The 25,615-nt window shown below is 37.1% G+C and overlaps 1 protein-coding gene across 1 annotated transcript; it reads right to left on the reverse strand.

Moving 5' to 3' along the window:
• Positions 1 to 7,121: 7,121 nt before the first annotated feature.
• LOC147867097 (scarecrow-like protein 21) lies at positions 7,122 to 10,348 on the reverse strand. Its single transcript, XM_087314848.1, has 2 exons — positions 10,249 to 10,348; positions 7,122 to 9,255 (listed from the first exon to the last, which is right to left on the reverse strand). The coding sequence occupies exon 2, from the start codon at positions 9,043 to 9,045 to the stop codon at positions 7,189 to 7,191; it is 1,857 nt and encodes a 618-aa protein (XP_087170974.1). The 5' UTR covers positions 9,046 to 9,255; positions 10,249 to 10,348; the 3' UTR covers positions 7,122 to 7,188.
• Positions 10,349 to 25,615: the final 15,267 nt, after the last annotated feature.

Below are 25,615 nucleotides of genomic sequence, written 5' to 3' on the forward strand. Positions count from 1 at the left end.
TTCCGCGTTCCTCTTCCCTCCCTCCCATCTCCTCTAGAATAGGCTCTTATCTATTGCTTGCTTTTTCCCCTAAAAAAAAAGCCTATTTATGTGAGTCGGTTTCCCTTTCATCACTATTTTTGTTCCGTAACCTCAAATTTTACATGCAAGATATTCATGGAAAGTTCTTTATGTTAGCTTTCTTATGCATCTTTCCTTTTCTAATTTGGACATCAGAGGAGGACATTACGAGCTTTTTACTCTACCTTGCTCCTCATATCCACGACTAGCTTTTCTTTTCCCATCTTTTTCTCTACTTTTCTCTACTTTTGAAAACCGCGTCTAACTTTATATTCCTCATAATTTATTGTAAGATTTAATCCTTTGACCTTTTATTTACAAGGAACTCTCTTTGAAAAAGTATTTTCTTAATAATAAAGTTGACTTCATAATACTAGTTTATTTGAACTAATATTTTACTTCTTGTCGAGTGTGCGTTCACACTATGTGTCAAAAACATCACGACACAATCCATAGGAGCTCAATATATGAGAAGAGCCCTTGTGTGACATGCCTTGGCCCATGTACAAAGCCAAGCAAGGGTCAACCAAGCAAGAATTTGATAGAGATAAGGTGTTTAGTATCTTTACAGTGGAATATTCCAACTTTGGCAAAACAAAATCTTATATTCCCAATTTAATAAAGCATATTTTTATCGTATACTCTTTGCTCCTTGAATCATAGCTATCTCCATCTCTTCTATGTGTTCGTCTCTCTATCTTTAATTTACGAACTCTCCTCGTTTATAACTCTGCTTAGTTTGAATACATATTTAAGGTTCAAAAAAGTCCCTCACATCAACTTCCTAGAATTGCATGGGAAGCAAGCAAAAATATTCAAAAGACATATAAAAGTAAAATTTTAGGTTCCAGTTAGATTTAAGATATAGAAAAATGGTTTGGTAGATGGAATGCAACACACTTTCTTCATGATGCATCACTAGATTCCTGTATAAATGAGGCCTTTTTGCAACACCAATGTATTCAATGCCATGGGACAAATGTGCATGCTCACGCTTCACACATTATACAATACATGTTGCACCCAACTACAAAACCATATTATTCGCGAAACGGGGAAACCGTACACATCGATACATGTTAGAGCCCATCCCATAGTCTGCCATTTGAACCATTGCTTCCATGCGAGTTAGCTCACATGCATTGCAATGTGAGACGTGGCGTTGGGGCACAAGTGATGAGAGTGGTCGATTATGCACACTTTGCCCTAACCAAGTTCAAGAGTCTAAGTATCACACTTTGATACAATGCTCTGCCTTTGATCATATTCGACCATGTTTTCCACACATCTTCGACCAAGCCCAATCCTTGCATGAATTTCTCTCACAACCACAAGGTGCACTCTCGATTGCAACATTCATGGTAATGTTCTTGAACATTGAGAGTTGCTACTAACTTTCATATGTATCATGTGAAAAATGTTACCATATTCTTGGTCTCATAGGTCATATTTGACTTCCGAAGACGATAATAGAATCTCTCTCTCTCTCTCTCTCTCTCTCTCTCTCTCTCTCTCTCTCTCTCTCTCTCTTTTCTTTTTTCTTTTTTTCGTAAATGAATGTTTTGTTATTAAAACAAGATGATAATACAACCCTTGCTACCTTCACTACATCATGAGTAGTGATAATGCATGGGAAACCCTCTCAAGTGTTGCAAAACTAGATGTCATACCTCTATCTCCTCTCGGGACAATGTCCCCAAACAACATAGTTACGAAAATTGCCACATCAATTTCCCTTTCATCCTACGAAGTTGTTGTGTTACCCCATGAAGTCCATCAAACAAGAACCCATTTCTCATGGTCCAAAAAAACCACATCCCCAATACCTAAGGTAGTCAAACACGACCTTATATGATGGTGCAGGCATGCCTTTATCGTCATCAATATAAACCCAATTAAAAGGTGACAAAATATTGCCTATTATCGATGCCCAAATTTGTGATATAACCACCCAAATGGCTTTAGCAACCGGACATGTAATGAACATGTCTGGCATCTTCCTTCACCACCGTGCAAAAAAAACATGTCCCATTTGAAATATTTCGCCGTTTTAAAGCCATTGCCAAAGGCAACCCACCAACAATCGCACGCCAAAGAAACACCTTAGCACAAAACAGAAGATGTGACTGCCATCCTGCATCCAAAACTCTAGTCCACCACTTTGCATGTCGAGTAATATACCATGTGTTTGCAACCTTGGTTGCTAACCAAGCTCTATCTTCAACCAACTTATGGTATACATCATTAGTGTTCACCACAAAAATTGATTGTCCAATACCAAATGACCAATCTTTCCATGGGTCCGCAACCAGCAACATTGGAATCGGGAAAACTAATCTAGGCAATGCCAATATTGATTCCCAAATGTACCGATATCCCTGTGGTATATGAAACTTATTTCTAATTGTCCTAAAGGCCATCATTTTCCTACATGACTGTAATATACCATCTTCCATCGTTACCAATCCCGGCCTAGCCATTGGATTAAACTATGTATTTAAGCTTTCTTTTCCATCCCAATGTAGTAGCCTTGAAGATGCCAATACCTCTGCTGCCAAGGAATTAGTATCTTTTCTACACTCAGGGGGGCTCCAATGAAATAATTCCAAACATCGCTGCCAAGAAAGCACTAATTGTTGGACCATAATAGATTCTGAACAACATGCCACCACGATGTTCTAATTCTGGTTTTCCCATGGTATATACCAACCTTTTCCACAAAATAACGAATTATTTCTGCCCAAGGTTGGGTACCTATTGTCGTGACTTGAGAATAAGAGAGAGAAAAATAAGATGACAATAGAAGGTAGAGAGAGAGAGAGAGAGAGAGAGAGAGAGAGAGAGAGAGAGAGAACACTAGAAATGGAAAGAGAGTTTATATTATAAGAGAACAAGGATTACAAAGAGTAGGCTAAGGGGCTACAAACTGGTGTTAAACCGAATGAGTTGTGATAAATGAATAGACACCTATTTATAGGTCCTTATGGAGTATTCTAGAATCTTCTAGAGTATTTTAGATATTTATGATATTTAATATAATAATGGAATATCCTAGAATGTTCTGGAATACTCTAGAATGTTCTAGAATACTCTAAATATCTTGTAATAACTAATAATACATTTATCATAACTATACATCATATATGTTAGTATAATGGTTAAAGGTCTAACATGTAGACCAAGATGTCTTGGGCTCGAATCCTTGTAAGGCCAAAATGTATGTCATCATGACACCTATGCACATACCTTTCAACAGATTGAATCTTCGAGCCACCATATGATCCTCCAAATTTAGTAATGCAACTCCCCCTAACCGTTTTGGAGTGCAAATATTGTTCCATGATACCCAACTCATACCCAATCTTGATTCTTTCTTCCACAATGTATATTTAGGTGAACGAGCTAATTGATCAAGTGATTTCTTTGTCCAAGGTAATAATGGCAAAAAATAAGAAATCATTGGAATCATTATAGCTTGTACCACTTTGAGACGAGTACTAAATGGCCATGGTTGAGACTTCCAATACAAAAATTTGTCTAAAATGGTCCCCAACATCCAATTCAAACTTTTAGATGTTGAGATATCAACACCAATAGGGTAACCTAAGTGCCGACACACATTGCCTTGATCCAATATTTCTCTCTCTCTCTCTCTCCCTCTCTCTCTCTCTCTCTCTCTCTCTCTCTCTCTCACACACACACACACACACACACCTCTCTTTTCGCTTTATGAGGACTACCTATCTAATTCTATAAATCTTGACACATTGTAAGACATAATGTACAATTTTAGAACAAACTACTAATGTCTAGAGGATTGAATCAAAGGGACATGTGAATGACAATGGGCTCTTCTAACTAGGAACTTTAACAAAAGATATCTTTTATAAAAGTGTAGTGGATCAAATTACTTCATGACCACACCAAGGAATAGTGACATTAGTACATGAATGATGACAAAGTGACAAGTTTGTGTGTTGCAACTACCATGACAAGTTTGGGTGTTGCTCTACAAAATGACACATGTATGTATGAACATGTTGTATCTGCACATAAATACTTATAAGTGCATGAATGCATATACACTTATTTATATATGTGAAAAACAGATTGCACATTTTACCCAACAAATAATTCCCTTGATGGTAGAGTTTATAACTTCCATTAATAACTAACTAGAATGCCCAAACAAATTTATTATTGATTGGAATATTATATTTTACATGGTCGTGGGATCATTCCTAGCAAGGCCATTATGGTTTTGGGTATATTTGGCATGGTTATGGGTGTCAAATCTAACCAATGCATTACTAACTAGGATATGTTTGGAATCGTTGCATGAGTCTAACATGGTTTACCTCGTGTTTGCATAACACCATCTCTAAAAATTCTCTAGAAATAACACACACAATCAAGTGCAAGTTGATGTTAGCTATGATTCCATAATCGTTGCTTAGTTTTCACGCATTTGATTGTTTCTCTTTGTTTAGAACTATGTAGCCTTTTGAAGAGGGCTTTAGAGGAGCATCCTTTGTCTCACAATGACATTTGACAACCATACACCTACAATGATATCTCCTTTTCACCATTTTCAAATTTTCTTTTAGTGCTTTTGAGAATAACTTAGACATTAGTGTTTTGTGTATTTTCACCCCATCTTGAGGTTTTCGTATAAATTAGAAGTGTTAATACCAATATAACACAATTTACTTTATCCAAAAACATACGAAGTAATAGTTTCTCTTCAAAATTACATAAGAAGAAGCTAAAAGTTTTAGACATAACTGGTTGTCTTTTCCAAACCCTTTGTCGAATATCACCATTCAAAAAGCAAAGGGTTCCCTTTCTTAACCGGAGGACTACATATTTGCATGTTACCTAGATTATTAAAGGTTTTACGGCCTCAAAGTCCATCATTATTTTAGAAAGTAATCCCAAAGTAAGAAGGATGCATCTTGGCCAAGTAGGTTGGACGTTATTTTATAAGTTCTTTTGTATGATATATATCATTTTTTCTTTTCCATGATAAAAAGGTTTCTTTTGCATTTGCAATTGATCACAATCAATATCAACTTTTTTCTTTTCACTACTGAAAAGCAATCATCAACAACAAAGAAAATCACTCGAGAAATAGTCTTGTCCTCTCTTTATTGTAATTCATCTATGTTGTTTAAACTTACCATCGTTGCCCAACATTATAAAACTCTAGAACACGCATCCATGATTGTAATGCTTAACCAAATATTATGAGGATCATCAATAGTTTCTTCAATCACCGACATTCCGTAATAAATGTAAATAATAAATTTCAATTGTAGAACGATTTCCATGATGATTTATGAAATGTTAGTCCCAAGAGGTCTTACACCATCAACTTAAAGTTGAAACAAGGATCGTAACTTTGGATAGTGAAATCTGCAGACCCCATTAATATGTGTTGCCCAATACTTGTGATGTACATTCACATGTTCTTAACTAGCCATATTCTCGGGTGGCTCTGATTTTGATTCTGAAACACATGTACATAAGACTACAAAGTTATAACATTGGACACATTATAACTTTGCCACACCGAACATGCTTCTACTATTTCTATCCACTAAGACGAGAGCCACACAAGGAAAACAAGCGTGGGTGGGCATCCTATCGTCAAAGGGAAAATATTAAGTTGGCAAGCATATGATGTGAATAGAGTTTCGTGAGTGCAATCAACCTCTTTAGGAAGCATTTAAGTTATTTGTATTCGGCAAGAGTAAAAAGTGCCTCACAAGTTGGGGCAGTTTCTGTGATATGGACAAGCAGTGCCTTTACTCTTTTTTTGCTCATGGTTAATGTAAAGTAGTTTTCTCTCAAAAAATCAGAGATATTTCCTCGTGTATGACACATCTATCACGTCGATTTGGTTAACAGTTGCTCTCCTAGAGCATGTTCTATGTCATTACATTATCCCTCCAAGTTTGTGATCTAGGTAACTTGTATTCAAATCTTCTTGTCCATCAATGAATAAGTAGACTTGAGATAAGATGAGATTCTCCCTAACATTTAGATAGATATATAGTTGTATAAAGTTGTTTGTGTTAAATATCCCGCTTGATTTTTGTATTGATCAAAATACTATTCACTTTCTCATAATGTGCAAAAATGTCGTAAAACCCCTAAAAGACCAATGCCAACTACCAATTTGAGTACAATTCTTGCATCTTTACACTACCACTAATTTTGGAGCACTCTTCTTACATGTAGATGTTTGGAAGTCTTGTTTCTATGCCATGCAATTTTTGCAACACTACTCGTACATCTAAGTGATGTGTTTGGAGGTCTCATTTCTAAGTTATGTACCTTTTATTGCCTCAAGCATATCCGTACAAATGAAATGACTGCTCAAAGAACATCTGTACAAAGGACTGCTTCAGAGAAATACATCCTTACAACTGTTCAAGATACAAGCAATGTGAATGTCATAATTGCAAGAGTTTTTCAGATATCTATTGATGATTGGATATGACGACAACTTGTTTACTGCTTTTATCTACATTTTATTTGATCAAGAATTCGATGCAGATAGTTATAAATGGGTAGTAATGAATAATCTTGGAAACTTTTGTTCTGTTTTCTAGTGCACAGTCTGACCACTTTCATAAATGCACCTTTTTTGCCCCTAAGTCACCAAGTTGTAGCCGAATGTAAACAAAGTTTAACAACATTTCAATACATACAGCTAAAGATGTAAATTCCTTTCAGCTGCCACCATAACATATTTGCGCAGAAGAATTGCAAGGTAAGTCACACAGACCAAGTAATCACAGCCCAAATTTGGGGCATCTCAACAGTTTCTTTAGAAAGTTGTGGGTATATTCTCACAATTATGAAAACAGAGAGGGGTATCATCAAAAAGAGTCCGACATACATAAGGCTTTCAAGGAAATGTCTCACTCTAAGCATTACCATGACATATTGGATACTCTCCCAGTAAAGATATCTACTCCACATCCATGAAGACATTTTCTCAATAAAAGAGGTTAAGGAAAGTGGTAGATTATCATATAATAACAAAACAAAACAAAAAAATCCTTTCTAATCTATCTATCTATTTAATGTAAAAGTGAAGAAGTTTTTTTTTTTTTTTTTTTACTGCCATGCAGATGCTACTATAAGATATCTATTCATCCAACCTAAGTAAAGAGCATCTCCTTCTTCCTTCAATATATAATTGCTGTTATATGATTCTAAGAGGTTCGCAATGATGCTATTCACATGCGAACTTAGTGGACGAGGTGAAAACCCGGCCATCATCATTCTTGCTCTCCATTTCCCCATTAATTCATGTCGTTCCATCCGTTCTAATCCTTCACAAGCAATCACATTCACTATATCCCGAGCTAAGCATTGCTCCTCGACATTCACTCTATCTTTGCTTTCTCTAGGGAGAGCAACATCAATAGAATCGAAGATCGCCGAGTAAAAGTTTAATGCCTCCATGAATCTCAAAAAGAAAGGTGAAGTGTTTGTATTAGCTTCTTGCTCGACCATCGTGAATACCTTTGGATTGAGGCTTTTCATCATTCTAAGTATTCGGTCCCTTGGATTAGTCACACATACGCTCTCATCAGGTAAGTGATGAAGTTGCAAATTGAAATTCACCGCAAGAGCTTCCCCTTCTCTCAGCTCAATCATATCAGATTGAAGTTTGGACAGGTCGGAATAGATACATTTGAACTCGAACGGGACTTTCAGAGACATGGCTAACTTGCTAAGCCTTTCTTCAACAAATTCCATACCACCTATAGGAGAAGCTTGAGCACCTTTCTCTTCAACGGTGGTAATTCTTAAACTCGGAGGGCCTCCGGGTCGATTAGCCAATCCTTGTATGAGAGAGAACCATTGTGTTCCTTGAGAAATTTGAAAGTCGAAAATGTGAACTTTCGCTTCATCTCGGAAAGCTTCAGCAATGGCACCATTTGCTGCCATATATGCAAACTTGATGTAAGGGCATATCTCATATAGTTTCTGCATTGCTGACAATATATCTGGTGATGGTGATTCTGTACACTTTAAGAATTTGTATATGGATAAACCTGAAGATTGAATCCTGGCAACAAGACCTTCTAGCATATAGGCAGCAAGCCTTTCTGTAGGATCTCCAAATATAGATACTTTCATCCTGAGCTCCTGAATCACATCCATGGCTATATCTAGTCTACCTTCATCCACAGCTGAAGCACACATGATAAGCAGGTTTTTAACCTGATGTCCTGGATTCTCTTTCTCTATTGTGAGAAAATGTTTGGAATAACAAGGATCTATAGCTATATTGGTATGCGGATCCACTACACAGTGGCTTCCATTTTGTGTCTCTAACTGAATCATTGCAGGTGGCACTTCATCTAAAAGATCTGTCCAAGGTGAGCTATTATCATCTCCATGGAGTTCAAGAGAATCCTTTCCATCATCATCATTATTATCTGGGCCAAGCAACGCACTCTCGAGCTCTTCCAACATATGTTTCATTGATTTCCCGTCATAGGAAACAAAATTAGCACATGGCTCTTCTTCTTCTTCTTTGGGCTGTACCGAAGAAGAAGCCAAAAAATCCTGCAAAGAATCAGGACTTTCAACAACGGAAGAAGAAACACTTATATGTTGACCATGAAGACGACGAGAAGCATATTGGTTGTATGAATAGCCTTGTGAATCACTATCGAAATGATAGTCTACACTTGATTGAGATAGCATATCTGAGCTAGAGAAAGATTGAGGAGGAGATGGTGAAAAGATCGGGGAATTAGTAATCCTCATAGAGTCGTGTCCATTATCTCCTACATTATTTTCTTCAATATTATTGTTACCATTACCATAATCTTCAGATATATGTTTAGTTCCTTTTTTATACAAGTAAAGATTGAACAAAGGAACTGAGGAAGGATCTGAAACAGCTGTATCTACGCCATTATACTTGGTCTGAGTATTATCATAATATGTACCCATACTCGGTAGGTTATCGAAACCTCGATCCAGTGCAATACCCAAACAAGCGAAAATAGGGTGAGAAAAAATTGAAGAGATGATATAATACCTTGAAGATATAGGAGTATATATATATGTATGTATGTCTTTCTGAGATGCTCAATTAGAAATGTTCAGAAAAGAGGAACCCTAGGAATCTGACTTATGCCCAAGAAATAAGATAGCCGGAATCTGTACACAGAAGACAATCAGAAGAACAAATATTAGCAATGGAATATAAAAAAGGTTGCTGTCTCATAAGAAGAAGAAAACACATAATAATACTCATAAAAGACTCATCGCTGGGAAGTGAATATACATTAAATTCTCTCTCCTTCTCTTGTAAAAGAAGGCCAGATGTAACCCAATTCTCAGGATACCACAATAACAGAATACTTAAAAAGACACTCTTTGCTAAGTCTCCATGTAGAATACTCAGGAGAACCGAAACATGTAGGGGGGAGAAACCATGGACGGGTGCCTGCACTTCCATTCTACAAGGTAACCAGCAACAAGATCAAAGGAAAAATGGAGAATTGAAAGCATACAGTAAGAGGAGAGGTTTTTTTTTCTCCTTCGCTACTGAGAATTGCGTAATGACATTTACAGAACACTTAGGGGAGCCACCATTGTTTTGAGGGGGAGGGGGAGGTACTGCAAATAACGACCCCACACAGGCAGATGGAAGGTTTGTCTCCTTTTTCCTCCTCAGCAAAGCCCCCTTGAAAGAGGTCTCTCTGAAGAATCATCTCTAAACCAATTGTCTCATGGGCCAATTTTGGTCTTAGAAGGCGTTAATATATCTTTCTTTCTTTCTTTCTTTCTTTCTCCAATGGCCTGACTTTCTGTCTACCACAGGGTGTCTTAAGGAGAGCAATCGGACTCTTCCCGATTGCTTTTCACAATGGAATATTTTGACAGATGTTGTCCGTAAAAGGATGGATATACATATAATGGCGACGATGGCACAGAATGCCTCTTTTCTGTTTTAGGGTAAGAAGGAGCATCATCACCATCACCATCACCATCACCATCATCTCCCTTCTCCTTCTCCTTCTCCTACTCCTTCAGACCTTCTCCTTCTTCTTCATCTTCTTCTTCTTCTGTTTCTCCTTCTTCTTTGCTCATAGAGGATGAGCTTAAGTAATTGGAAAACAGGGAAATGACAAAAAGGAGAGCACTTACCGAAATGAAGATGGATGGAATCGCCTGCACAGAAAGAACAGAGGAGGAGGAGGAGGAGAAGAAGAAGAGGAAACAGGGGAAGCACAAATATGGAAATGAGGGAACAGGGGAGGCATAAAAAGCTCCTCTCTTTCTCTACATATATATATATAAAATTATAAAATTATAATATATATTTATAAATATTATATATATATATTGTTTTTATAATTCACTTTTTACCCTTGGGGATGGGGTGGGGTGGGGGGTCTGTGGGCTTAATGCAATAGATCCATGCTCTGGCTCAATTGCTCTCTTGTAGCCTCTGGCCAATCATCATCACCCCCCCCCCCCCCCCCCCCCCCCAGATCAGATCAGATCAAATCGGGGTAGGGGCTTGGTTGCAGCGTTTTTGCGCGCCGATCATGGCCAAACGTTTCGCCTGCTTCAAATTGAATTAGCCCGCACCCCGCATTGGAAACTTGACCCGTTAAATCTCTCTGGCCTGACCCGAGCCTTCATGTCTTTTGACCCCGTCACTTACGCCACCCAGAATGGGCATGCATCGTTGCCCTATATGGAGGCTGCTCGACATTCAACTAGCTGGCAACATCAAGATATTCTTAGACTGTTGTTCGATTGATGTATAATGTTTTCCTTCGTTAGTTATCACCTCACCTTTAGGTTTCCTAGCAAGAGTAAGTCTTGGTACGGAGAAAACGTTGTCCATCAAACACTTCCTTCCCTCTCATTTACGTTACATGCCTTCAATATAAAGATTTATTATCCTTGTCATCGATGCTCGATGCTAGATGGTAAGGCAAAACTTATAACGCAAGAAACTGTCTCCGAAAACAATTGAATGTATATTCAATAAACCCAAGAAACGGTCTCCAAAAACAATCGAATGTATATTCAAAACCCAAGAAAAGGTTTCCAAAAACAATCGAAACATAAAATATGTACATGCAAAATGATGACATTTTTGCTAGAAATTTTAAGGTTAAAATCCTAGTTTTAGATGGTAAATTTTAGTTGCAGGCCGTCCATTTTAGTGTTCAGGACGACAACGACAAGATTGCCATGTGGGATGTATATTCACCAAATTGTTCATATGTGAATAATGTGCTCGCAAGAAGTAATCATAAAAGTCTTATTAATCCTCGTGACAATAATCGAAAGAAGAGACTTGCATGGCACTTTAAGGAGCACAACGATTCTCACATGATCCAATGTAATGTGTTCACCACAAGGAAATTTTCTCCTTATGTGGGATGTATATTCACCAAATTGAACATATGTGAATAATGTACTCGCAAGAAGTATTATTAATCCTCGTGACAATAATCGAAAGGAGAGAGCATGGCTCTTTAAGAAGCACAACGATTCTCACATCATCCAATGTAATGTGTCCACCATAAGGAAATTTCTCCTTACGTAATGAGTTCACAAGGGAGAAAATTCTCCTCCTTTAATGCAATCACCAGACGGAAATTTCTGCTTACGTTCTTTCATCCGAAGTCACGTAGACTTGTTGGACTCCTATGAAAGGCACGTGTCATTTGTACAAAATATTGAAAAACATCAATTCTTACAATCGAGGAACTCATGGAATAATTTGGCTATTACGTGGCTACCATTTGTTATCTTCCTTGCCCTCGTTGAAAAATATCAAAAAGGGAAAGGGAATAGGTGGAACTTGGGTCCCTCTAAAAGGAAGCGCCATATTGTTTTGACATTCAACGGTCGGCCATCATATTGCATTGATGAACATAAAATTTGCTTTGAAAAGGATTGTCAGGCTTGGATTTTCTCAAAAATGTAAAGATTTTTTTTGTTGGTGTAGATAGAAAGCAGTTCTCACATGGTAACAACTTGAAAGGAGTGGCTCCTCTTGTTTTCCTCAATTTTGGTTTCACTACAATCCATGTGCTAGTTGCCATCTTGACATCATACGAACATCGTGACAATTTGTATGATAACCTTTTGTATGCAAAGATTTTTGCAACTTGAAGGGTCAAGCTCAATATAGTGTCCCTCATGCGCTTGTATTTTACTTCAAATGTTATAAAAATGATAAAGACCTTGTTCAATGCCTAGATTTATAACATTCTATACTCGAATATTTAGCTCGTATTTTGATGACTCTTGATATATTCAACATCAAGATATTTGAAGGATTTAGCAAAATGGTTATGGGTTGCTTTCAAGCAATCATTATAATACTGTCAATTGAATTTTAGTGCGCCGAATATGTTTAGCCGAAAAAGGCAACCATATAGAAAATGAGGACCTTCACACTATTACTAAATGATGAATTAATGCAGGGTTACAACCACGTGACAAGTTTTAGTATCTACGGAAATAAATATAAAACAATATGGGCTGCAAATGCTCTTGCAATTTGAATATAAAAAATGCCAAATTTAAATCTCTCCTGCCACGTTTTGTTCAATCCTTCATGGCATTATACATGTCAAATCTTCTAGCATTTTGTTCGTAGGTTCATGACAGTATGAACCAAAATCTTCTTACATGGTTCTTATTAGTCATGAACTCGAGTTATGTTTCTTTCTTCAATAAGGGGAATGTTGTGTCCAAGATGGGGGTGTGTTAGTGTTGTTGCTTTCAATTAGGCAAACGATTACAATTCAAAAATAATGAGCTTCATGAAAAATTGTGATGGGGTTCAAGTTTCAACAACTTGTGTGCTTGAGAAATTGGATGGCACATTATCTAAGGATCACATTGACTAGTAATTATTAATACATATGCAAGTCATATATAATATTATAAACTAAGATTAGGCCAGCTTGATTAAATCTCTTCTTGAGGAATCAACTCCCAATTACAAATTTGATTGTTTCCGGTAATTCCAATCAAGCATTTGGATTGGATGATGGAAAGTCCCTTTTTTTCATATTGGCAAAATGTTTGACACTTGTATAATACTACTTACATTTCTAGCATTTCTCCAAAAGTGATGGTGTGGCCATAACTTCCAGTATTTCTATTGAAGTGTTGCAAATGCTAGCATCATGCAATTGTGAATGGATCAACTCAATATCATAAAATGGATTGTTTCATGTAGTTCCAAGTAATACTTAGAGGATGCAAAACAAATTACCACATGTGTCTACATGCCAAAAATTCTAGGAATATCGTAGCCCTTGCAAGAATTTTCAATGAGATTGCAATATTGTTGGAAATTTCACCACTTCAACAATTCTGCTAGAAATTTCAGCGCCTTGGAGAATTTCAACTATTGGCATTTTCAACAATGCTCCCTGTTTTTTTGTGCACATGTGTTTTTGGAGGCTGGCTTAAGGAGAGAAGGGGGAATCAACATTACCATGCAAGGAGATACGAAGAATATGACATTGAGACGTTTGTGAAACATCAAAATTCTTTTAAAACTAACATAACAGTCCTTGTACTTTAAAGTAATTAGGACAATCTAATACATGGATGAATCAAGTTAATACTACGTACGTGTATTCATATTTTACATGTTATATTTATTTAAGCTAGTAAGAGATGTGAATATAATATAAAAATGTATTAGACTTTAGTTAAATACAAGAAGGTGATATAGGCCATAGCTAGCTATAATAGAACACATGGGATAAGGGCACCCAATAGAAAGATGGATGGATCATCATGATGTTAATATGCCAAAAGAAGGAAATGCAATTAATGATATGCTACATGCATTGATTGAGAATGCTACTTATGAACACTACTCGTCGGACATTACACTTTTGTGGCCCTTCACTGATTTTGGCATACATCCTAAAGGATAAAGCCTTAAACAAGACTCAAGTGTATAAAAAATGAGACTCGACTTTAAAGTTGGAGAGCTCAATTAGACAAGGTGTAAAAAAGGCCCACACCATACATCTATTGTAAAAATACTAGAAAAGTTACTTTTGTGACTTTTCTAGTTTCTTCGTTTTGATTTTCTTTGTATACGCTAGAACTCTCTCTTACATATTTAATCTTAATCTCGTATCTTGATTTAACTACTTATTTGAAGTTCCTTCTTCAAACTTCTCAATCTTTAACCAAGGGACCCTATGGATACGCCCCCCTTTTTTTCTGCAAATTATGCGAAGCAAAGATAAAAAGGGAGGAACGTTTTGTGTGTAGGAGCCCAACACTTAACCACATTAGATGGATGGAAGTATGCTACCCTCAATGCAAGCTCCACCACCATTCAATAAATGATGGAGAAGATTGACTCGCCATAGTTTGGCCAAATGTTGCTTGAGATTCAAAAGCACAAAGGAATCAACCCTTACGTTAGAATGTGAGATGCAATGACAATTGCAAATCATTCGTTTCTTCCACAACTCTTTACACCACACAACGTGCCAAGGAGTCACCATAGAGTGAGAAGAGGTGTGTCGAGAACAAAGTATGGAGATAATTGTTTACCATATCCAAACCACACAAGGACACCCATATGCATTTTTTAAACTTCATCACATCATCATTGTACGACAGTCCAATCACCACTACTCTCATACATATTAGCTTTGAACTTCATGCATTTAGATAGTTATAAAGAATCTTTAGGAAACTTAGAGTTTCCATTATTGTTTTAGTGTGGATGACATTCATTCACCCATATTTGTGACCAAATGTTAGCCTCTAGTAGACAATAAGCTCTTTCTTTTTTATCATAATTAGCTTAACCTAGTAGTAAGTCGTTTACACTACTAGCACTACATCTTAGGTTCGACAACCAAATTTCTCACCTCTCTATTACTCCATAGATATCTCTTATTTCACTAGATGCCACTATGGAATGTAGGGGTTCAACCCAATGACTACCTAGTCTCCATTGGGCAACCTTTCCAACTGAGCTACATCCATCTAGGTTCTCTCTCTCTTCTTTTTTCTAGTGAAAACACACAATTAAATGGAAAAATGTGTGCATGAAGAAGGGAATGCACGATTCAAAGATCTTGAAAATAATGTGTGTATCTTAAGGCTAGACCTCATGACTACATCAACAGATACACCTAGTCTTCGGGTCCATGTGCATTTGTTTATAGTTGTTTTCTCCTAGTCGTTGGTTCCATGTGCATTTGTTTATAGTCGTTAAGGCAATCTTGGAAAATGTACATCCCGTGGTCGGCTAATGTATTGAGGTTGTTGTCCATAAAGGGCAAGGAAAACACGTCACAAGTGGTCACATTAAATTTGTGATAATTGACATAAATGTGTAACACTTATCCATGCATGTGCTTCATTTCCCATCCATTTGAGCATCTCGACCTTTATACATTGAAAATTTGAATATTCCTTGCCTTTTGGGAGGCCAATTTCTTAATACCTATGCATACATCTTCGATCATAAAGAAGGGAGACATAAGTGAAAGAGAGCCATAACAAAAGCTTTCTAGCAATTGATAGCTCATATAGATTCTTATAATGCAGAGATAAGTCAATAGCTTGAGTTAAGTCATCATAACTCTTATCACCTTTCCCTTTTAAATTTTAAAAAAAAGTAGTGTTTTATCTTGTGTTTGGAGAAATTGCTGAATAACTTCCCATATTCTTCTCTTTCATTGAATAAAATTTCGTTATCCTTGACTATATCCAAACTTACAATGCACAAACCATTTTCTTCTTTGAACTATTTGCAAGATATGTGCTTGGTTTAAATGTTTGTAGATGAGAAATGACTTTCTATTTATATTTTAATGTGGCACATGTTGTATCGTCGTACTTGACTACATCTAAACTCATAAGGCACAAACCATTTTCTTCTTTGACCTATTTGGAAAGTATGTGTTTCGTTCAAAAAGATTTGTTTGTGCATGGGAAATGACTTTCTTAAAAGTTTTCTATTTATATTCTAATGTGGCACATGTTGTATCTTTGTAATTTGCAACATCTCCTCAACCATCTTTGAATATATGGGTGCTTGTTTAATGGTTATGCTCAAATATAGTTCTTTAGTACCTTCAATGGCCTTCTGAAACTCCAACATGCTAATACATTTTAGGTTAGTAAATAAATTATGATGATCAAATTCAGTGTCCATTCACCCACTGTGAATTTATGTATGTTATCCAAGATACTTTTGAAAGTAACAAAGCCATTTTTTGGAAAAAGAAAGAAAGAAAGAAAGTAACAAAGTCCATCACACTATTTTCATTGTGTTTTATACATGTAAATCATAAGTATTGGCCATAAGGGTAAATCATTTGCAATAATCCTTCTGATAGTATTGCACATTTGTAAGAGTAACTTCCCAACTTGATCAGAATATTTTCTTATCAATTGAAGATCGACTATACATTTGCATATACTCTTTGCATCCTTGGGATATTGTCAAGATTCGAACTCTTGACATAACCATGTTGTAATCGAGTGTTATGTGTTAACCACACATCTAGCATATAATCATATATATACTTCCTCATTGTAGGTTTTAGCTAGCATCATGTGCATAATTCCTCCCTTGTATTATTTACACTTGGCACATGTATGCGTACCTACTGCCTACATGCTCTATTATATCACATACGTGCAACAGGTATGCATGCCACTTAGTATAAATAGTTGAGTTCACCTTGAAGGAATTCAAGGTGAACAACGCTAGTCATGGACATATCAATCTAGTATTCACGTTTTGCCCATCTTCTCTCCTTAATCTTCATCTCTATCTTTATGCTCTTGTGACATTCATCGCTCCGTCGTAGCCTCATCATCCGTGCTCCGTCTTAGTCCACGCTTGGTGTGTCTGTGACAGATATGAGGCATAGAATATTTTTGTGCATCAAGTTGCAAACCTTTTGTACGAGCATTATTGTCACCAAAAATAATAACTTTCTCCTTGATTTTGAAATAAGTAATATCATCTTCTAGACAGGCAAGCCAAACAAGCATAGAAATTAAAATCTTGATGAGGAATGTAGCATTCAACAATAGGGCATCATTAGGTGTTGCTATTTTAAGCTATATGTATGTTCATCATTTTTTATGGTCAACACATATTTCTCTTATTCTATCTTAATTAAACATGACACCCCTCTTTGTCCTCTTTATTATCTTGAATTTTTCAACCATTATCAAAGAGTGTATATTATAGTTACCCAAATCTTGAATCCTTTCAGTATTATGCTCCCATGTTTCAACAATAAGTATGATATCTAATTTATTGGTAAATTGACATTTCATGGGTATCCTCTATAATTCCAAAAACATAGATATAAAAGGTGTCCATTGATCCATAGTTTAGGTGTTCCTCTTTGCTTGTCTCTTCGTCTTTGGGCACATCCTTAACCTTGTTCTTCAATTTTTCTTCATATGCTTTACAACATGCATTTTGTTGTAAGATATTATGATCCTCACTCACAAAGAATTGTGTACCTTTGACGTCCACCTAAGTATGTTCAATTATGATCCTTTGCTTTTATTGTCAGCCATTGTGAGAGAGAGAGAGAGAGAGAGAGAGAGAGAGAGAGAGAGAGAGCCCAGATGGATGTAGCTCAGTTGGTAAGGTTGCCCAATGGAGACCAAGTGGTCATGGGAGAGAGAGCCCATATGGATGTATCTCAGTTGGTAAGGTTGCCCAATGGAGACCAGGTGGTCATGGGTTTAACCCCTACATTCCACAGTGGCATCTAGTGAATTAAGAGATATATAAGAAGTATATAATAGAGAGGTGAGGAAGTTGGGTTTCAAACCCAGAACATAGTGCTTGCAATGAGAATGAGAATGAGAATGACTGTATCCTCCTAGTGTTTGGATTCACAATAACACTTTATAACTTGTTAAGAAACAAATATTATCTTATGCAAGTTAATCAAAGAAAAACAACAAATATTATCCACAATGCCTAACTAGAATTTTAACGTGGAAAACCCTCAAGGAGAGATAAAAAAACCACGAGACCAAGTCCACAAACAATTCGTTATGAACAAGTAAAATTTATACACCAAAGTTTTAGTCTAAATAGAGTAGCTCTACCAAGAGGAGAGGAAAAATTCCTCCCAAAACTTAAACTCAACCAACATGAAAATAAATTATCACCAAAAAGTTATAAAAGATGGCTAGTGATGCATGCGATAATGTTTGAGATGTTGGTTGTTTAACTGATGTCCTCAAAGGCGCTGATGGAAGCTAAATACGAGGCCTTGAGAATTTTGTTCTACACTCTAACAAAAAATTGCATGTTTTGCTCTTTTTTCTCATTTTTTAAAAGTGAGTATGCATACATGAATACATATAAATATGAACCTTTTCACACTATATTAAAAATAAATAACATTTGGGTGTCCATTGCTCATTCATACACATAAAGTGTGGCCAGAAACACTAACATCTTGTTGATGATGACTGCCATGAAGAGTTCAATAGCTTTTGCAGGTCCACCAAGGTAGTTTAAGTGGACATAATGTGTCTTGCTTGGCAGATGTGGATCTGTTGAGCGTCATCATTGGGTCATATGCGAAGTTCTGTGTGGCCAGAAACACTAACATCTTGTTGATGACGACTGCCATGAAGAGTCCAATAGCTTTTGCAGGTCCACCAAGGTAGTTTAAGTGGACATAATTGTTAGGAAACAAGTCCCTTCGGATGGGAAGTGAGAAGAACAATGTTGATGAGCAAACTCGGCCGAGGCCGAATCCGGATGTGGAGTACCTGGCAATAGAAGACCCGATGAGAACCGGATGTGGAGTACCCGACTACGGAAGACCCGGTGAGAACCGGATGACGAGTTCCCAGAAAGAGCCGGATGGTGACGGCCCAGTGAGAAGTGTTCACTGGATGAAGGGACATATTCGTAAATATGTTTTCGAAGAGTCCATCGGGGCTATATTTGTAAATAGCCGAAAAGTCATATTAGTATAAATATGACTTAGGGCAAACTTAGTGGTAATGGTAGTTGTTATTCTTGTTGGTGCAAGATTCGAGTGCGTAACTGTGTACAGAGAGAGAGAGAGAGAGGAAGAGGTCATTGCCTCTGTTGTAACCACCGCATGTGGTGAAGATAGCAAGCTCGAGGTCGTTGCCTCGGTGCTTTACTATTGTACATTGTGATATAGTGATAGTTTGCAGTCTGTGGGCTGCCGTGGTTTTTCCCTAGTTTGGGTTTTCCACGTTAACATCCTGTGTACTCTTCTCTTCACTGTGTCGTGCGTTCATTACCCGTTTTCTGTGTTTGATCCTAGGCTCGGTTGTGGCCGAGCATTGTTCATCGGGAGCGTGTATTCCTGTCAATAATGTGTCTTGCTTGGTAGATGTGGATCTGTCGAGCGTCATCATTGGGTCATATGCAAAGTTCTATGTGAGCCTGAAGTTTACAATCTCATATGACGCAATGATGAAGCTCGTCATTACTTTGGAAGAGTTCATGATGCCTTGGGAGTATAAGTTGTAGATGCGTCAATAGTATTATTGCTCGTCTTTGAGGAGGTGGCCATGTTGAGCTCGTGTCATGGTGAGCTCACTATACAATCGAGTTCCAATCTCCTCAGGTCAAGCTGTGTCGGTAATAGCCTTGAGTTAAGCATATGTAAGTTGAATTAGTAAGGGGTTCATATTGACCAACTAAGAATTGAAGGGCTTTGTTCTCTGTTGTCAAGGTCCATAGTCATTCACATTACTAAATTGGATGCTTTGCCCAAGGCTAGAAGCAAGACTTAGAGGCAAGAGGCAGTTTGTCGAGTTTGTTGGAGCAAAACATGAAAACCTTGTGTGAAGGTAATGCACCTCGACTTCAACCCACATGGGATGGTTGGATGAATCAACCGCTTTTGGCTAATTCTCTCGTTCGGGATTCTATTGGAAATGTATTGGGCCTTAGACCTTGTCTTGCATGGGGAAAACTTGATAATGGGCCAGCAACATCAGTAGGATCCTGGATTCATTTTCTGCAGATGCTAGAAGTGGATCGCCTTAAGCAGTTACATTCGATATATGGGGCAAAGACAATGACAATGGATATTTCAGCAGCCTTTTCTCAGGCCTCATCGTGACTCCAGTCAATGCAGGAGCATATGTAGTTTGGTTGCCTAATGAATGGCACAATGCTCTTTGTTAAGGGAATTTCTACAGACGAGTGTATTTTTTATTTCCATATTCAATAGGATGATAAATTGCAGCCTTACACCCTCAGATAATTTGCTACAAAACCTACTTGCTATTCCAATTAGGGTGATTGCCAAAACTGGTAAGAAATGGCTCCTGGATCCACAACCGTTAATAGCCCATTTGTTGGATACGCTTTGGCTATATGCACGCCAGCTAATTAATAGGCTAATGTGGGACCCAGGGGGATGGTCTTGGACTAGTCCCATGATGGATCCAATGCAAAAAGTTCCGTTCTTTCAGTATACTGTGAAATTTGGTAGAACCTTACTCATGTGTAAGAATATTCCAACTCCTGTGGCTCAAAAGCACTGGAATAAGTGGGGTGTATCAAGCAGTCATTTGAAGGCCTATTGGAAATGGATTTGTTCTCTTAGGGGACCAACAAAATAGACTCTCTTCAGATGGCTTTTGCTACATGCAACACTACCAGTAGGTTAATCTTTGAAAGGAAACGTGGCACCTGTTCTTAGACAGTGTAGTTATTGTGGTGACTTGTAGGAAACTACCAAGCATGCTCTCTGATCCTGTTCACTAGCTCAACAGGTATGGAATAAAGTTCTTTCTTTATTCCTGACAATTAATGTAGGTTGCCTATTCTCCTGGGGATCAGCGGTATGGGGGGGTCTCCATTCCAGTCTCTTATTGTATGAGGCAGATGATGCTCTAGAGGCTAAGACTGTCATCAACATGCATCTAATATCTGTCTCGTCTTTTCAGCAGCCTCGAAAGCAAATGCATGCAGCCCAAGTATGGAAAACAATATCCACGGTTACATTATGGACCTTATGGAAGTATCGATGTAAAAGACGATATGATTCTATAGTTCCCCCTCTCTAAGATATATTGCTAGAATTATGGGACAACTTACTGGCGGTAGTGCGTGGGTAGTATGACAATATGTCGGGCCCTTCGGAGGTTGTTCTTAAGAAAAAGAAAAAATTACTGCAGTTATGGAGGAAGTTGCCTCTATTCACGATCTCCTCTCAAGGACCAATTTGGAAATATCATCATCCATGGTCCTTCCCCTGATTATCCTTTTTGTATATAATACTCTCTAAATTGTATAGTTTGTAGCCTTATGGCATTTTTTCTTAATACTAATGAAGGAAATCTTTTTGGAAAAAAAAAAAACATAATGCAATGTCTAGAGGGGTCATATCTATTCACTTACCTCCAAGGGCATATAGATCTTCTCACCCAATTATCCACTTTATCCAAGAATGGATCTACATCAGGAGTTACAACATGAATAGGTGCCTACATATGCCCATCAGGAGCGTCATTTTGTTGTCCAATATCATCTACCTCAATAACACTAGTTCATTAATATTTCTAGCTAAAAGTAGTGCATCCAGAGGGTTCATATTAGATTTAACTTGTGGTTCTAAATGCTAAAATTTGACTCTTTTATGGTTATAATTATAGGCAGAATAATTTTTTGGTAGCCTTGTCATATTAAGTACAACATCTTGGCTGCATATTACCTTCTTGAGTTGAGGTAACGAAATCCTATAGGCCATTTCACCTTCATCTCCATAACCCATAAAGATTCCTTTCTTGGACTTTGCATCCAACTTGCTTCTTAACTTAGGCCTTATAAGCACAAAAGCATCATAGCCAATATGTGTAGTTGGTCATACAAAGGTGGTTTGTCATACCAAACCTATCAGCAATGCCACCTTTTAAGGGCATATTAGGGGGAGATTAGTTGTGGATAACATGAATCTCACCCTCTCACATAAAGTCTTGTTATACCTTTCAACCACACCATTGGAAGAGGGGTTGTATGGGACTGGTACCACGATTTTCACAAAATCTATTAAATTCAGCACTTGTAAACTCACCCCCATTGTCTATGCATAAGCGTTTAAGATTTCTACATGTTTTGGTTGTAACAAATGCATGAAATTTCTTAAATACAACAAACGCTTTATGATTTTAACAAATATACCCAAAGCTTCCTAGCGTAATCATGAACAAAAGAAATAAAATAAAGAGCAGCCCCCATAGATTTGATGTGCATACCGGAAACATTAAAAATTAGAATGAACTTGACCAAGTAGATTAGGCTTATGAGAGACACCAAAGTAGTAGGAATTATTTACTTGCTTACCGTATTGGCATTCATTACAAAAATTAAGTTTTGAGCCTTTACCATCAAACTTGTTCAAACTACATGGTTTATCAAGGCCTTTTTGGCTCATGTGGTCAAACCTTTTATGGCATAATTCCATACATGAATAGATTTCAACCAAAGCAATAAACTTGCCCATCAAAGCTTTACCATGCAAGCAATACAGAGTCCCTTTATTTGTACCATTAACAATTAGCCTTAAGCCTTTGATAAGCTTCCATGATCCTTTCTCAAAGAGGGCAAGTACTATATCTTTGTATATCCATTTGTCCAACAAACAATAAACTTTTATTGTTGCTTGGTACATGATACCTTACATCATGCAAAACTAGCTCATTAGTATCATCCACTGAAAGATGCATTGTGCCAATACCTTTAATAGAATAAGCATGATTATTTCCAAGATATATATGTCCATGATTGCCCATGGTTGCTTGCATGAAAGGTAGCAAAACACTCCTTAATAGAAGTAACATCCACATTTGTGACAAAGCATTATTTAGAGTAATCAAGGAATCAAATAGATTGCTCTTTGTAATCTGTATATCTTGTGCATGAATATAAACATGATTTGTAATCATGTTGAAGCATCATTAACTTCAACATGATTTGTTGCCATAGTAGCACAAATAATATTGTCTGCATTTGATGACTCCTCAGTGATGACACTACAAGAGACATTGACCGTCTCTTTGTCCTTGTCCTTAAAACTATTATGTGCTCCTTCTCACTGTCCATTTTCTTCTTGTTACTTTTGTTTTTCTTTCTTTCTAATTCAGTTTTGTAGTACCTACAATCATCATTCTTATGAACTTTTCTACCACATTGATAACAAGGCACTTCAACCATGCGCTTTGCTTTTGCTCCTGTTATATGTACATTTCCACTTTTATTTTTTGTTCTTCCTCCAGCCACATTCGTTGAACCACTTCTCTCTCCACTAGCTTTCCTTCTAGTTTTCTCATTCAAAATTGAACCCCTTATGCCATCAAACGTAAGATTCGGGTTATTCAAGAGTGAAACAATCAATGTTTCTCACGAATCAGGTAACTCGGTCATCAATAAGAAGATGGACTTATTGTACTATGATTTTTCATGATCGCTCCAACATGCATGCTATCATCAAAAGTTGCATCATGTATTAAAACTGTAGGTCCAATCTTCTAGAATGTATCTAGTCATTCTCACACATTTCAGTCAATGTAACCCAAAAATTCCTATTTTCAGTGACAACTATACAAGCCATGCTTGCATTGCATTCGATATGATGAGTGTAAACTTGGTGGATTTGCCGTTAGTACCAAGGTTAATACACTTTTCAAAGATGAAATGTTACTGGATGATGATATAGAAATGGTAGCTTGAAATAAAAGCAACCTGGGGTTGAAGAGAATAGAAGGATATTAAAAATGTTCCAAGAAAAGGCGTTCATATGACCAGATTGAATGACTCCTTTAGAAGAAGACTTGCAAATTCTTTTATAATGAAGGAAAGTTGAAGGTCTCCATTTATCGCACATGATTCGAGGAGATGTGGTACAATGGCTTGCCATGTTATTGGGATATATTGAGTAGGATAAGAACGGGGATGCTATACAACTCTATCCTTGAATGCTTGTGCAAGGTCTCTAATTATTATGATGGCATTTTCTGGTAAGTTGAAAGCATCTGGCAACATAGGAGAATAGGTAGTCATATTGAAATCAAATTAGATGTTGACTTGGATCTTAGTTTAATGAAGGATCCATGGCTAGCCATTGGGATGGTCCTTTTTTCTCTTCTTTTCCATCTATTTTGTAGTTTGTACCTGATAAGTTTTTTGAAAACTAATGGAAGGATATTTTGTCTTGGAAAAAAGAAGAAGAAGATGAACTTAAGCTTATCATCAAAAGGAGGTAATCTAGAGTCCTAAAATTGTGAGAGAGTACTATAAAGGTAGATAAGTGCTCAACTGCACTTTTTGATTCATAAAGTTGCATATGCACAACCTTACGGATGACATGCACTTGATTAACAAGTGTAGCTTTCTACTTCTCCCATACCTCAAAAGCAATTGTGAGGCCCTTGAGATCCACTAAGATCTCATCTGATACAACGATCTTGATGTAAGTGATGACCTTCTTATTTAGTTTCATACATGTTATATCTGTCATATCTTTCATGCTTGACTTCAAGAACTGCCCCCTCACAATCTTTAAGAAAGAGAATGTTTAAATTCTCTCGTTCCATAGATACAAACCACTACTTGAATAAAATCTCTTGATCTCAAACAAGATTTTGAGATCAGCGGAGGTAGTAGACATGTTTGCACTCAATGGTTTAAAAAAATCACCAAAAAAAGTATAATTACTTGTTGTCCTATGCACAATCACTTGACTAGACTAAAATTCTTCGCAATGAAACTCTCTAGTTCTAATACTAGTTGAATGAGAGATGTGATAGCGTGGTCAATTGCTCTAAAACACCAAGGGAGTGGGTTGTTGTGTAGGAGACAAAAAGTAGAGAAAATTGTGGAGAAAAATGGAGAGGAATTCCTAGCCGCCAAAAGTCCTTATCACGTTATGAGAGATTTGGGACCAATTCTTATTGATAAGTAACTTTTAGGTCATTTGGGCATGTTCACACACAACCAATGACCAAAAGTTATAAAGATAATGTGAAGGCCCACAACCCCTCGAATTGGGGCACAAAATATGGTAAAGATATGTCTAGAACACTCTCAAAGGGACCTTTCACATGGAAGGGTCAAGGTATACAAAAAAGGAGAGTCATTGGGGCCTTTACCCCTAACATGTAACATAGAATGTGGTTAACTCAAAAGTAATGAAAGAAATTGTTTTTTGCGAGATGAGGAGGTAGGGCGAGCAAACTGATGCATGATCTATCATGAAGAGTTTTTTTTTCCAACAATGGTTTATATTATGTTTAAAGCGATTTACATGAAATTTCAGCATAGATTTTTATCTTTTCAACCACTCTTGGACTGCTATAGACATACATATGTCCCAAAGCATTAGTAATAACAGTTATACATGGCCACATGCCTCATGTTGGTGGAGGAAATATCTAGAGCGATGGTTGATACCTCCAACGTATACAACCATTAACCATGCAGAATACCTTCATCCTTTCCCATCTCTTC

The sequence above is a fragment of the Azolla caroliniana genome, unplaced genomic scaffold, assembly GCF_043228905.1.
Source record: "Azolla caroliniana isolate FFs.n. ecotype wild unplaced genomic scaffold, voAzoCaro1.0.p SCAF_2, whole genome shotgun sequence".
Classification (NCBI taxonomy): domain Eukaryota; kingdom Viridiplantae; phylum Streptophyta; class Polypodiopsida; order Salviniales; family Salviniaceae; genus Azolla; species Azolla caroliniana.